Genomic DNA, 12,895 nt, shown 5'->3' with positions numbered 1-12,895 from the left:
ACGGGTTCAAAAGCGATACCGTCCGGAACTCCCTCTCATTACTTGTGGCAAGTGTGGGCAGAAGATTTTGATGGAGTACAAAGTGTCGAAAGAGGGAGTAAACAAGGGTCGTATATTCTACAAGTGTCCAGATCGTAATGTGAGTTATTTCCAGACATTTGCTTATATATGTGCATATTTTTTTAAATGATATTAATTAAACTTTTGATTCTCTCTTTTAATTTCAGTGGGACGGTACCGGCGGATGTACAGGTTGGTACTGGGAGGAAGAATACATTAAACACATTAAGAAATCTTTTGCACAGGTGGTTGAGGCTGAAGGTGGTGAGGCAGTGAGCCAACTTCTTTAATTACATGTATATAATCCTTACACACTTAGGATTTGTATGTATATATGCAGGCACCAAATGAGAGAACTCAGAATGAGAAATGACAATAGTATTGGGTTCGTTGACCCTTATATTGTTTTTAAGGCTCCGCAGGCAGTGTGGACAGCAGATTATGAGACAGAAATCTGCACCAATCTTATGAGGTTCTTTGTAAACCAAAAAGAAAAACAAAAAATACTCTTCCCCTTCAACTTCGAGTGAGTTATATAGTTATTAAGTGCATGCATATTTTATTTTACATTATAGGACTGACCCTATATATGTGTGTGTAAACAGCTTTCACTGGATACTCTTGGTCATTGAAATTCCCAAGAACCGATTGATAATCTTTGACTCAATGAGAAAACCACAAGAAAATTATCAACAAATGGTAAACGTTATTCAAAGGTACGTAATGTCGATCTCAGCTACAAAAATATCATAATATGACTCTGTAATTATTAGTTCACGATCCACAATGGCTGTGTATAGGGTTTGGGAAAGATTCATTGACCGTGAACATCTCAGTGGATGTAAAGCGCCGCTTAACATAATACATCCACAAGTAAGTTCTACTAGCTAACAAACTTTCGCTAACTTTTAGCCTTCTTATTGTCGTGGTCATGAATATTTTTATATATATATACATCGTACAGTGGTGTTTAAGACAAGAATGGGGAAACAATCTATGTGCATATTACGTGTGCAAATTCATGATGGCACAAGTCAATCAAACACCCACAGAGACGCTCAGAGTACGTTACATGTCTCTTTTCATTATCTCCTGAATTATATTGAATAACTTAGATAACTAATACCTTTTTTATTTATTTCAAATTAAAGACGGAATGGCTGAGGGAAAAGGTCCTACAACAAGACCGAATCAAAGCTATCCAAGAGACGATAGCAGGATTTCTCCGCGACCAAGTGATCAATCCAAACGGCGAGTTTCACTTCAACGGCAACGAAACTCTTATACCAAACAACGATGATCATTTGTATCGTTTGTAGACATTGGGAGAACAAACTCTATGTATATATGTGTTACGAATTTTGTACATATAAAACTATATATATATAAAGCTTTTTACATATATATTTAATTTTTGATGTGGTCTATTCATTTTATTATAGGCAAAGCTTAACTATTAAGCTTAGCCTATAATTTTCATTTATGTATGCTTAATATGCGTGTAATATAAATATATTATTGTATCAGCAAAACATGTATTGAAAAACCTATTATTATATATTATATATAAACAATAAACAGAACCGAAGAAGTGAACCAAAAAAAAAAGAAAAAGAAACCCTTTAACACCGGTTGGTAATACCAACCGGTGTTAAAGGGTCCTGCAACGTGGCAGCCCTGGCAGGACCCTTTAACACCGGTTGGTGTTACCAACCGGTGTTAAAGGGGGGGCTTTAGCCCCGGTTAACGGAACCGGGACTAAAGGGTGGGCCTTTAGTCCCGGAAGGGCAGCACCGGCTCGGGAATCGGGGCAACAGGCCCTTCCCGACCGGTGCTAATGCCCGAACGTGTGGCAGTGTAAAAGCATACATCATGTAATGAACTTTGTGCTCATATATTTCTTATTAATAGATTTAATGTCAAACATGTTTCAATTTTGTCGTGCAATAACATATTCGCACTACACTTAATCAAATGATATCTTCTTTGATTTATATATAAAGAATGTGGTTTAATTTCTCACTTCGTCCTACAGGTAATTTTGTTCACTTGTCACTTACTTACTTATTGAGACTTGAGAGTTCAATTAATAGTCATATGAGGTTCACATATATATAGGAGCGCTAGATCAAAATAGATGGAAGGAGAAACAATCCTTACTCAGTTTGCTTTATAACACCTCTCTAGTAAAAAACACAGCAACCAAAAGTTATTTTGGGCAATCATCGTCTTAACCACCAACTACCTCAAATGAGAAAAAAAATTAATCTAGAGACTATTTTATATTAGTGTCTAGTTAATTATTCACCACGTAAATAGAAACGATGGATCCAATTTAGAAGTTTGTTTGGATGTTGAAAGGACTGTAGGATACAACACAATTATCAAACCCAATCAACTTTTTTGAGGACTCGATGCAAATTAAATTAAGATTTAGGGCATGTTTGGCTGCCTGGTAGGTATCTTTGCTGAGATCTTCCTAAGATATATTTGGTTCAAATCCCAAGATTATTGCTTGATTGTAGCTGCTTGGATGTGTTGCTTGGTGCCAGTCCTTCAAAGTTGATCGCCTGGGATCTCCTAGGAGTTGCCTGGCTCCAATAATACTCACAGTTACTTCTCAACATCAACCAATATAGGCAAACTCAACCAAACGACACATACCCTTTCGCCATGCTGGCAATGTATCAAGTCACCAACCAAATCATATTAAACATGTGCTTAATAAGGCAATTTTGTAATTGTGTATAGGCAGTTCACATGTAGGTTTTGAACGCAGGCAACTAGTCCAGGGTTTGAACCAAACTAGCCCTCAATCTTCATAAGTTGGTAACATATGGGCTACATATATGAGTAAAGTTTCCTGTGATCAAATTTGATAACTATATATTGCGAAACTAGAAAGTCACATGCTAATACATTTTACCATGATACACAACTATCTTTTTCACAATAGGATCACGTTATTATGCTAGTGGCCATGCATTGAAATATAGTAGTACATTTAATATGCTAACATATTATTTTAAATATGATCCTATATTGTTTACTCTTGCCTAGTATCAAAATCAAGATTCCTATTTTAAGGTGCTAACATAATTAGTAGAAATTTAATGCCATATTAAATGCTTGCCAATTTCTATAAGACAGAAAAGTTTAGTAGTATGATTTTCTGGAGAGTCAGCTGTGGGAGGAAAGAGAAAAACAAATCAAATCTGATAATCTTATTTGTTTAATTCAAAAAATCCTCATATGTTCGTATCCGAATCCAACACAATCAATTCCAACTATTTTTTTAGAATTTTGTTCAATCGGATAGTAATCTGGACACCCATGGTCTGTAATTATATATTGTAGAACATGGAAATTTTGATGTTCACCGTTGAGAACTAATGGCCTGGATTATGTACTTCTTCTCCAAATCTATCAAACTTAAAAAATAACAAGTATATCAAATATATTGATAACTTATCAAAATAATTAAAAACAAAACTAAATTTATTTACTTTTGTATTTGAAATACTTGATGACCAAATGACATATTGAAATGTTGCCTCTGCATCAAATGAATACATAGTGCTACCTAATTTTGTGAGATGTAGCTAATCAAAAAGAACTTTTAAAGCCACAAGGCATTCATTTTAAGCCACGGTCTTACAAAATTTTAAGCCAAGAATACATAGTGCTAGCTAGTTGTGAGTTTAGTTATGAACTAGCTTAGGTGTATTTAATAATATACCTTAAAAATATATATTTAAACTTTATGTTGACACATTTCTTAAAAATATATTTAATATCTTGTTTTAATCTAAAAATACATTAATTGTATGCTCATACCTTTAATCCAACAATATATTCTTTGATGTATACACACAAATCACAACCATCCATTATGTGAGCACAATATAGTGGAAACTTTATTAGATTATCAATAACTCACACATAGGAATTTCAATCAACCGTGATTAGAGTTAAGGAACAAGGAACATGAACACTAAATTATATCCTCGTTGATTGCTATTTTTCCTTTTGTCATCCTTTATTTTTGGCATTGATATTGATCGTCAACTACCGTAGAGATGTATTATTTTTAAAATTTTAGTACCTCTACACCCATGTATTGTTTACTTTGACTGCAAAAATTAAAATGATAGATGCAACTTAATAGTTGAATTACAACTTTATGGGGGCATGCTATCTGGGATAAAACATATGTACCTAAGCCCTTCTATTTTACAAGGGCTCCAATTAAAAACAAATTTAAATTTTATATTGATGAACATATAGATTTTATGCTTTAACCCGATTACAACTAAATTCAATGACTACATCTTAAACTAGAAGAATACATTATGGTCCATCGAATCATCACACCTAGCCATTCTTGGTCGTCACAATGCTTACATTAATATGCTAGTTGCTAGGAATACAATTATAGTGTCACCAATTATATGCAAGTGTCTAACTTTATAGAGTACAAATATGATGCTATATTAGTTATTTACTCTCTAGTATGAAAATCAAGGTTGCCATATTAAGATGGTATTAAAGTAGAAAAAACTTATTGGCATATTAAATACTTACTAAACTATGGAAAGCTTTATTGGCAAGATATGTAGGGAATGTTTTTTCGGATGTAAAGAAAAAAGAACCAAACCCGATAAGACTATTTGGTCAAAGCATCTCCATCTATTCGCACCCGAATCCAACATAATCAATTCTAACCATTTTAGGAATTATACTGATTATATTGTTGCTAGTGCTAAGTAATGGTTATGAAATATTACCGTTGATCCTAGTTCCTATTTCACAATATAATTTCTCTTATACTATAATCTGCAATAAAAAATATAACCATAAGGATTTTTTTAAATGTCCATCAAATTATATTATTTGCATACAATAAGTTTTTTTAGCATATCCATGGTAATTGTTCTTTTTTAAATGACCATTTTAGTTGCTGTTGAATATACAAGGTTTGACTTTTAGAATGACCGAAGACTAACATTTAACATTTTGATAATGTCATACATTCAAAAGAGTATGCTCATTTTAGAACGTGAGAAACAACCAATAATTTGCACTAATGAAGGCTCTACCTTGCATAATGAATATACTGATGTGAAGAAATTGAAGCCAGAAGATAAGTCATGCTACATTTTATACAATTCATAGTTATGGCTCATTGTTATGAATTTCAAACTTGAGTTACTTAAATAACATCATAAATAAAAAGGTAGAACTTTAAATTACCAAGATGAATTGCTACTTGAAATAACTATGCAAATAGAAACACAATAACAATAATGCATTGTTCTAGTAATCATTTCTCTAGTTTTGATCACATGCAAGAAAAGCTCTGAGTGATTATAGGACTATAAATTACTTGAAGAGCCTCAGTTCAAGTAGAATAGAGGTGGAAACTAATGGAGTTTGTTGTCAATATCATATCTCTAGTTCTTTCATCGATTCACACCATATTATGAGTTTACATGGTAGTTGGTAACACTAATAGGAATAAACATGTGGGTGTAATGTAAATAACTATGATGTTAATTTTAGCAATGCATCTCTAATCCCCATGTTATGTATTCCAAGGTGTATGTATGAACACAAATGGAACCTCACATGTTATCCAAGTGATGCAAACTTTATAGTACAAAATATCAACCATGCACCATGAACACAGAATTAATACAAAATCATTAGCAAAACTTATTGACCATCCATCACGTAGTTCAAAAAGTATTTCCATTAGTATTAAGCTCCAAAATTTTGAAATCAATACGAAATTCTCTCAAAGAGAGCATATAGTCAAATTCATACAAATTTCTCTCAAACGAAGAGCACACAATAAAAAATATCAATTATCTTGATGATAAACATGCAAACATTAATGGAGCATTTTGATAACTAGTTACAAAATTCACAACAGAGTTTACTAAGTTGAAGTATGATGCATCAAATTCATATTATAAAATACTGCCCAACCCTAAATAAACTTGGATAAACAATTTGTTAACCGAAATCTATTAGCAAGTATGAGCCATTGCATGCTTCAAATTTATGTTATGAAAATTTGATTGAATGGAAAATACATGAGAATGATGGAGCATTTCAATCATGCATCCATAATCTAATTCACACAGAGTTCTTGTCATATTAGTAAATGCAAAGAACTACTTGCTTCAAATGTACATTTCCCGCTCGAATGAAAGAATGAAAACATGATAACAAAACATTTAGCATATCCATCCTCTGATTCACGCGTTTGAGTTTTGAAAACTTGATTCTCTTAATAAGAAATAAGCACTACATGCTACATGCAAATTAACGTTATAGTACTAGACATCCAGATAACAGAATAATATGTGTACATTTACGTTACTAGCATTTTAGGTATATGCATAGATTGAAAATAGTATGTCCAAATTTACGTTATAGAATTAAGCTTCTAGATAATACATGCAAATTTACGTTATAGAATTATGTACCCACATGGATAAAAAAAATACGTGCAAATTTACGTTACAAGATCTAAACGTTACACAAATATGCAAATTTACATTATAGGATTAAATTTCTATACAATACGTGCAAATTTACGTTACATGATTAGATGCCGACACGAATAAAAGCAATACGCGCAAATTTGCGTTACAGGATCTAAAAATTAGATGCCGACATAGATAAAAACAAAACGTGCAAATTTGCGTTACAAGATCTAAATATTACACGAAATTGTAAATTTACGTTACAACATATTGAATTTTCATATAATACATGCAAATTTACGTTATAGGATTTGATGCCGACACGGATAAGAACTGAACGTGCAAATTTACGTTACAAGATCTAAATATTGCACGGATTTGCAAATTTACGTTATAGGATTACGTGCCCGCACGAACAAAAAAAAATGCATTACCCTAAATTAACCTACTTATGTCTTATGATTTATCGGTGTGAGCTCCAAATTCAGTAAGAATTGGAGCAGACAATCCATGTAAACAAGTTGTCAAATATTTATTCGAAAAAAAATAGAAAAATAAAATAATAAAACGAATATACCATTTATTCAGCCGTGGAGAGGCCTGCGGGTGGAGTGGGAGGGGGGAGAATCTGATGAGGAAATGCAGCATGCAGACCCGACCCGTTTGGCCTTAAATGGCTCCAGCTGTTCCCATCCAAACCCAACAGAGGGACTGTAGAGAGAGAAAGGGAGTAGTCATGGCCTCGCCGGGCGCCCTGCCCTGCTTAAAAACCTCGGCCCTTAATTCGCTCGCACCGGTTACTACTGCTCCTGCTTCCTCGCACCACCCCTCTCCCTCCCTCTCCCTGCCAGAGCAGGAAGAAAGATTGGCAGGCAGCAGCAGTTCATAGACCAAGGAGCGGGCCGGCGAAGACCGGAGGAGAGAGAGAGAGAGAGACGGCGAGCGCCAGCATCAGCAAGTGTAACTGTCGCCGTGGAATAGGGATAGAGATAGAAAGAGAGAGACGGGCTGGCCGGAAGGGGAGGGAGAGGGATAAGCGCAAGCGCTAGCAAGGAAAGGAAACCAGGTGGAAGCTAGCGGAGGTGGGGGGGAAATGGCGTGAGGCATGGCTGGATCCAAGGTTTCACGAGACCCTTCCTATTCTGCTTCTGCATCGCTCGTCTCGAGTTGGAAGGCGGCCACCACCCCGGCGCTGTCTTGCCCGGCCTGCTCATCGTCGTGTATAAATAGGAGCAGGGGGCCAGGCCACCCAAGGCACTACTGCAGCAGCACAGCACAGAGATCTCTCCTCCTCCTCCTCCTTCGCCTACACCTGTAGAGCGAGGAGGGAGAGCGAGCAAGAGGGAGAAGAGAAGGTTGGTAGTAGTAGTAGTAGGTGGGTCGCTAGCTAGCCTCCGGCGGCAATGGATTTCGGCGACGAACCTGAGGGCTCCGACAGCCAGCGCCAGCGGAAGCGCTACCACCGCCACACCCCGCGCCAGATTCAGCAGCTCGAAGCGTACGATCCTCCACTCTCTTGTTTCGTTTTGTTTCCATTTCTTTTGCTGTTTCTTCAAACGTTGATGGATGGCGTCCGGCGGCCGGCCGTCGTCGTCTTGACGATTGACGGGAAGGAATGTAATGGTGCGTGTTCGCCGGTGACTGCAGGATGTTCAAGGAGTGCCCGCACCCCGACGAGAACCAGCGCGCCGCGCTCAGCCGGGAGCTCGGCCTGGAGCCACGCCAGATCAAGTTCTGGTTCCAGAACCGCCGCACCCAGATGAAGGTACCAACAAGTCTCCCAGTTCCTTTGATTTTTTTTTTCCTTTCGTTCACGAGGTCGCCGTGTTTCATTCCGACCTTCTGTCGGCTTGTTTTTTCCACGGGTTCTTGATGGATGACGACGCTCCTTGTGCGAGAGTTCGTTGCAGGCGCAGCACGAGCGCGCGGACAACTGCTTCCTCCGCGCGGAGAACGACAAGATCCGGTGCGAGAACATCACCATGCGCGAGGCGCTCAAGAACGTCATCTGCCCCAACTGCGGCGGCCCGCCGGTCGCCGAGGACTTCTTCGACGAGCAGAAGCTGCGCATGGAGAACGCCCGCCTGAAAGAAGAGGTAAATCATGAGTTGACCAACCACGACGCGCTGTTTCCGGCGGCGACGTCCTCGCCGGTCTGGTCTGTCCGTTTCACTCTCCGTGTGTTTCTGTACTGTACGTCTCTGAATGATGCCTGCCGCCTGCCGACCTGCAGCTGGACCGGGTGTCGAGCATCACGTCCAAGTACCTCGGCCGGCCGTTCACGCAGATGCCGCCGGTGCCGACCATGTCCATGTCGTCGCTGGACCTGTCCATGGGCGGGATGCCCGGGCAGCAGGGCCACCTCGGCGGGCCGCCGTCGCTGGACCTCGACCTCCTCAGCGGCTGCTCGTCCGGGATGCCGTACCAGATGCCGGCGCCCGTGACGGAGATGGAGCGCCCCATGATGGTGGACATGGCGACGCGCGCCATGGACGAGCTCATCCGGCTCGCCCAGGCCGGCGACCAAATCTGGGTCAAGGGCATGCCCGGGGACGCCAGGGAGATGCTCAACGTCGCCACCTACGACAGCCTCTTCTCCAAGCCCGGCGTCGCGTTCCGCCCGCCGGACATGAACGTCGAGGGGTCCAGGGACTCGGGCCTCGTCTTCATGAGCGCCGTCGCGCTCGTCGACGTCTTCATGGACACCGTACGTACACATTCCTTTCCCTTCCTCTACCAGCGCTCGCGTACATGGAGATGGTGGTTGATCGATGCTGTTGTTGTTGCAGAACAAGTGGATGGAGTTCTTCCCCGGCATCGTGTCCAAGGCGCAGACCGTCGATGTCCTCGTGAACGGCTTGGGCGGGAGGAGCGAGTCCTTGATCATGGTAATGCCCTCGAATCTCTCTGCATTGGAAACAATGCTGCCTTCTCCTCGTGTGATCATTCTAATGGCGTCTTGCCGTCGCGCAGATGTACGAGGAGCTGCACATCATGACGCCGGTCGTCCCGACTCGCGAGCTGAGCTTCCTCCGCTACTGCAAGCAGATCGAGCAAGGTCTGTGGGCCATCGCCGACGTCTCCCTGGACGGGCAGCGCGACGCCCACTACGGCATGCCGTCCCGCTCCCGTCGCATGCCGTCGGGGTGCCTCATCGCCGACATGTCAAATGGCTACTCCAAGGTGATCGACGCGCGCGACGAGACGGCCAGCTCATGCCCCTGTGCAGCTAGCATAGCAGCCTGTGCTCCACGCGCACGTGCATTGCCCTGTGCTGTGCTACACTAGAATGGTTGGTGCCCCTGACCTGACCTGACACGTTCATGTCATGTGTGCTGCAGGTGACCTGGGTCGAACACATGGAGATCGAGCAGATGCTCCCGATCAACGTCCTCTACCGCAACCTCGTGCTGAGCGGCGCCGCGTTCGGGGCGCACCGCTGGCTCGCCGCGCTGCAGCGTGCGTGCGAGCGGTTCGCGTCCGTGGCCACCCTCGGCGTGCCGCACCACGACATCGCCGGAGGTAATACCGCGCACCGCACCGGTGCTAGCCGCACTTCTGTGGATAGAATTATCTATTAGAAAATGTGAGCGTTCTTCCTGGTTTCTTTTCGATTGGCAGTGACGCCGGAGGGGAAGCGGAGCATGATGAAGCTGTCGCAGCGGATGGTGGGCAGCTTCTGCGCGAGCCTGAGCTCGTCGCCGCTGCAGCGGTGGACGCTGCTCTCCGGCACCACGGACGTGAGCGTCCGAGTGTCCACGCACCGCAGCACCGACTCCGGCGGCCAGCCCAACGGCGTCGTCCTCAGCGCCGCCACCTCCATCTGGCTGCCCGTCCCCGGCGACCACGTGTTCGCCTTCGTCCGCGACGAGAACGCGCGCTCCCAGGTAGGCACGGCACGGCACGACACCCACACCCCCACCACCCGGCACCCGCGGCCGCATGCATCGCATCGCATCGCGCTCGTCATTTAACGCTAGCTCACGCCTTGAATGGTTTGCTGCCATTGCCATTGCTGTGGCCGGGCGCAGTGGGACGTCCTGTCGCACGGCAATCAGGTTCAGGAGGTGTCGCGCATCCCCAACGGCTCCAACCCCGGCAACTGCATCTCCCTGCTGAGAGTGAGTAATCAATCAATCAATCATTTCTTGCTCCTCCTCCGTCGTCCATTAAACGCGCATTATGTTATGCTGTGCTTGTTGAATTAATCCCCGGCCCGGCCCTCGACGACGACGTGTCTGTGTCTGTCGTTGACGATCTTTGAGTGACGATGGTGGTGATGATGAACGATGATGGTGCGCGACGTCGCATGATGCAGGGGCTCAACGCGAACCAGAACAGCATGCTGATCCTCCAGGAGAGCTGCACGGACGCGTCGGGGGCGCTGGTGGTGTACTCGCCGATCGACATCCCGGCGGCGAACGTGGTGATGAGCGGCGAGGACCCGTCGGGCATCCCGCTCCTGCCGTCGGGCTTCGCCATCCTCCCCGACGGACGCCCGGGGTCCGGCGCGGGCGCGTCCAGCAGCGTCGTCCTCCCGCTCGCGTCGCAGCCGGGCTGCGTGGTCACCGTCGCGTTCCAGATCCTCGTCAGCAACCTGCCGTCGTCCAGGCTCAACGCCGAGTCCGTCGCCACCGTCAACAGCCTCATCGGCACCACCGTCCAGCAGATCAAGGCCGCGCTCAACTGCGCCGGCCCTTGATCGACTCGTCCCGCCGCCGCCGCCGCCTCGCCTCACTCCCGCCAGCCACCCTCCGCCGCCATAGTGACTGAGGAGAGTTGGTTGGCCCGTTGAATGCTCGCATTCATGGAGTCCACCTGCCGCTGCTCCCGAAGCTGACGCAACTCTCTCACTCTCCATCAACCTAGCATCCATGATCCATCACCACCACCACCACCACCACCACCATAACAGCTTTTCTTCCTTTAGATTCAGTGTCGTTTTCCTTTGCTTAAAATTCGCAGGATTCGCCAAGTTTTCCCTTTTTTTTCCCCTTGTTTCTTCCTTAGGCATTCGTTCGTGCGCCAAAGATCCATCGAAGGGTTTATAAGACTGAGGGAGTCAAGAACGCACCATGCTACCTTGTCCCTTTCCTCTCGCTGCAGCCATTTTTTCTCCTCGCCACCACCACAGTTGCTTCTTCCTTTTCCCTTGGAGTAAAACTTGCATGCCCATCCTTGTCATGTCGCCATTGTCGTTGGTGCCGCAGCAGAGGATGAATGGTTCGGGTATTGACTTCTCTCCATTAATGTAAAGCCTTCAATGAACATTCATTTCGATTATAAATGGAAAGAAAAAAAACAAGTTCTGGTAAAAAGCTGTGTGATGCATGTGTGTGTGTGTGTGTTCATGGCCTGATGGCCCCCCTGATTCCTTTTCCGGGTGATGCTATTGCTGGAGCACCGGTAGATTGGTTGTTCGGCTTTCTTGCCCTCAATCTGTCCCGTCGCTGTCGTTCATCGGTAGCAACGGCGGCGGCCCAGGCCGGCGCGCGCCTGTCAAGAAGAAACCGACCTGTGTGAGGCTGTTGTGATTGTGACAGGCAGGTGCAGGTGGCACGTCCTCTAGCTGCCGCGCCCGCGCGCGGCGGCGGCGTCCGTCGTCGCCACTGCAGCACGGCAGGCGGTGGCGCGGCCGATTTGGACGCGGCGGACGTGCGATTCAAGTGCGCGCAGTCGTAAGTGGGTGGGTGGCACTGGCACACACATCGCCGTGCTAGCCCCTGCGACGGTTCGCTTAAATATGGTGGTTGGCTGGGCCGCCAGCCCGGGATCAAGGCAAGGCTACAGAGCTTACGGCAACGTGATGGGATCGGCATCCCACGCACGCACACGAGGCCGTAGTCCATGCTCCATGGTATCCCGCACGGCGTGACTGCGCGGGTCTTGGGCCCGTGGGATCAGCCGGCAACGGACGTCCAATAGAATCGCTAGCTTGTAGTACGTCCTCTACATTTTTTAGCCAAGAAACTGAAGACGAAGGCTTGTTCGGCAGAAAAGTTATGGTTGTTGAACTCTAAAAAAAAGTTATGGTTGTTCGCTGATTTGATATGAGAGAAAGACGCTGTTGAATAACGGACAGATTCGACAAATAAGCTCAAGTAAACAGGACTGAAATCGTGATCCAACTTTGTTCCGCCTAGGGATCTGCTCGACACTTTAAGGCCCCATTCGTTTGACCGGGAATGAGCCTAGGAAAAAAAGTCCGGACCAGTATCTTTACTTAATTTATAGAAGTTTTCCTTGGCCGAATTAATTGTTGGCGTCCTAATGCCCCAACTGAACGACCCCTAAGTCACTTTTTTCGCCTGCAATACTCGACGACTTTTTTAGGGTGCTGG

The 12,895-nt window shown here is 44.6% G+C and overlaps 1 protein-coding gene across 1 annotated transcript; it reads left to right on the top strand.

The window, feature by feature from the left end:
- LOC8077335 (homeobox-leucine zipper protein ROC8) lies at positions 7,289 to 11,872 on the top strand. Its single transcript, XM_002437981.2, has 10 exons — positions 7,289 to 8,052; positions 8,202 to 8,319; positions 8,465 to 8,650; positions 8,788 to 9,261; positions 9,344 to 9,442; positions 9,528 to 9,737; positions 9,896 to 10,076; positions 10,176 to 10,441; positions 10,586 to 10,675; positions 10,873 to 11,872. Exons 1-10 carry the CDS (start codon positions 7,958 to 7,960, stop codon positions 11,254 to 11,256), a joined length of 2,103 nt encoding a protein of 700 aa, XP_002438026.1. The 5' UTR covers positions 7,289 to 7,957; the 3' UTR covers positions 11,257 to 11,872.

This window comes from Sorghum bicolor, chromosome 10 (assembly GCF_000003195.3).
Source record: "Sorghum bicolor cultivar BTx623 chromosome 10, Sorghum_bicolor_NCBIv3, whole genome shotgun sequence".
Lineage (NCBI taxonomy): Eukaryota > Viridiplantae > Streptophyta > Magnoliopsida > Poales > Poaceae > Sorghum > Sorghum bicolor.
The sequence above is the reverse complement of the archived record's forward strand: the minus strand, read 5'-3'. Positions and strand labels throughout refer to the sequence as shown.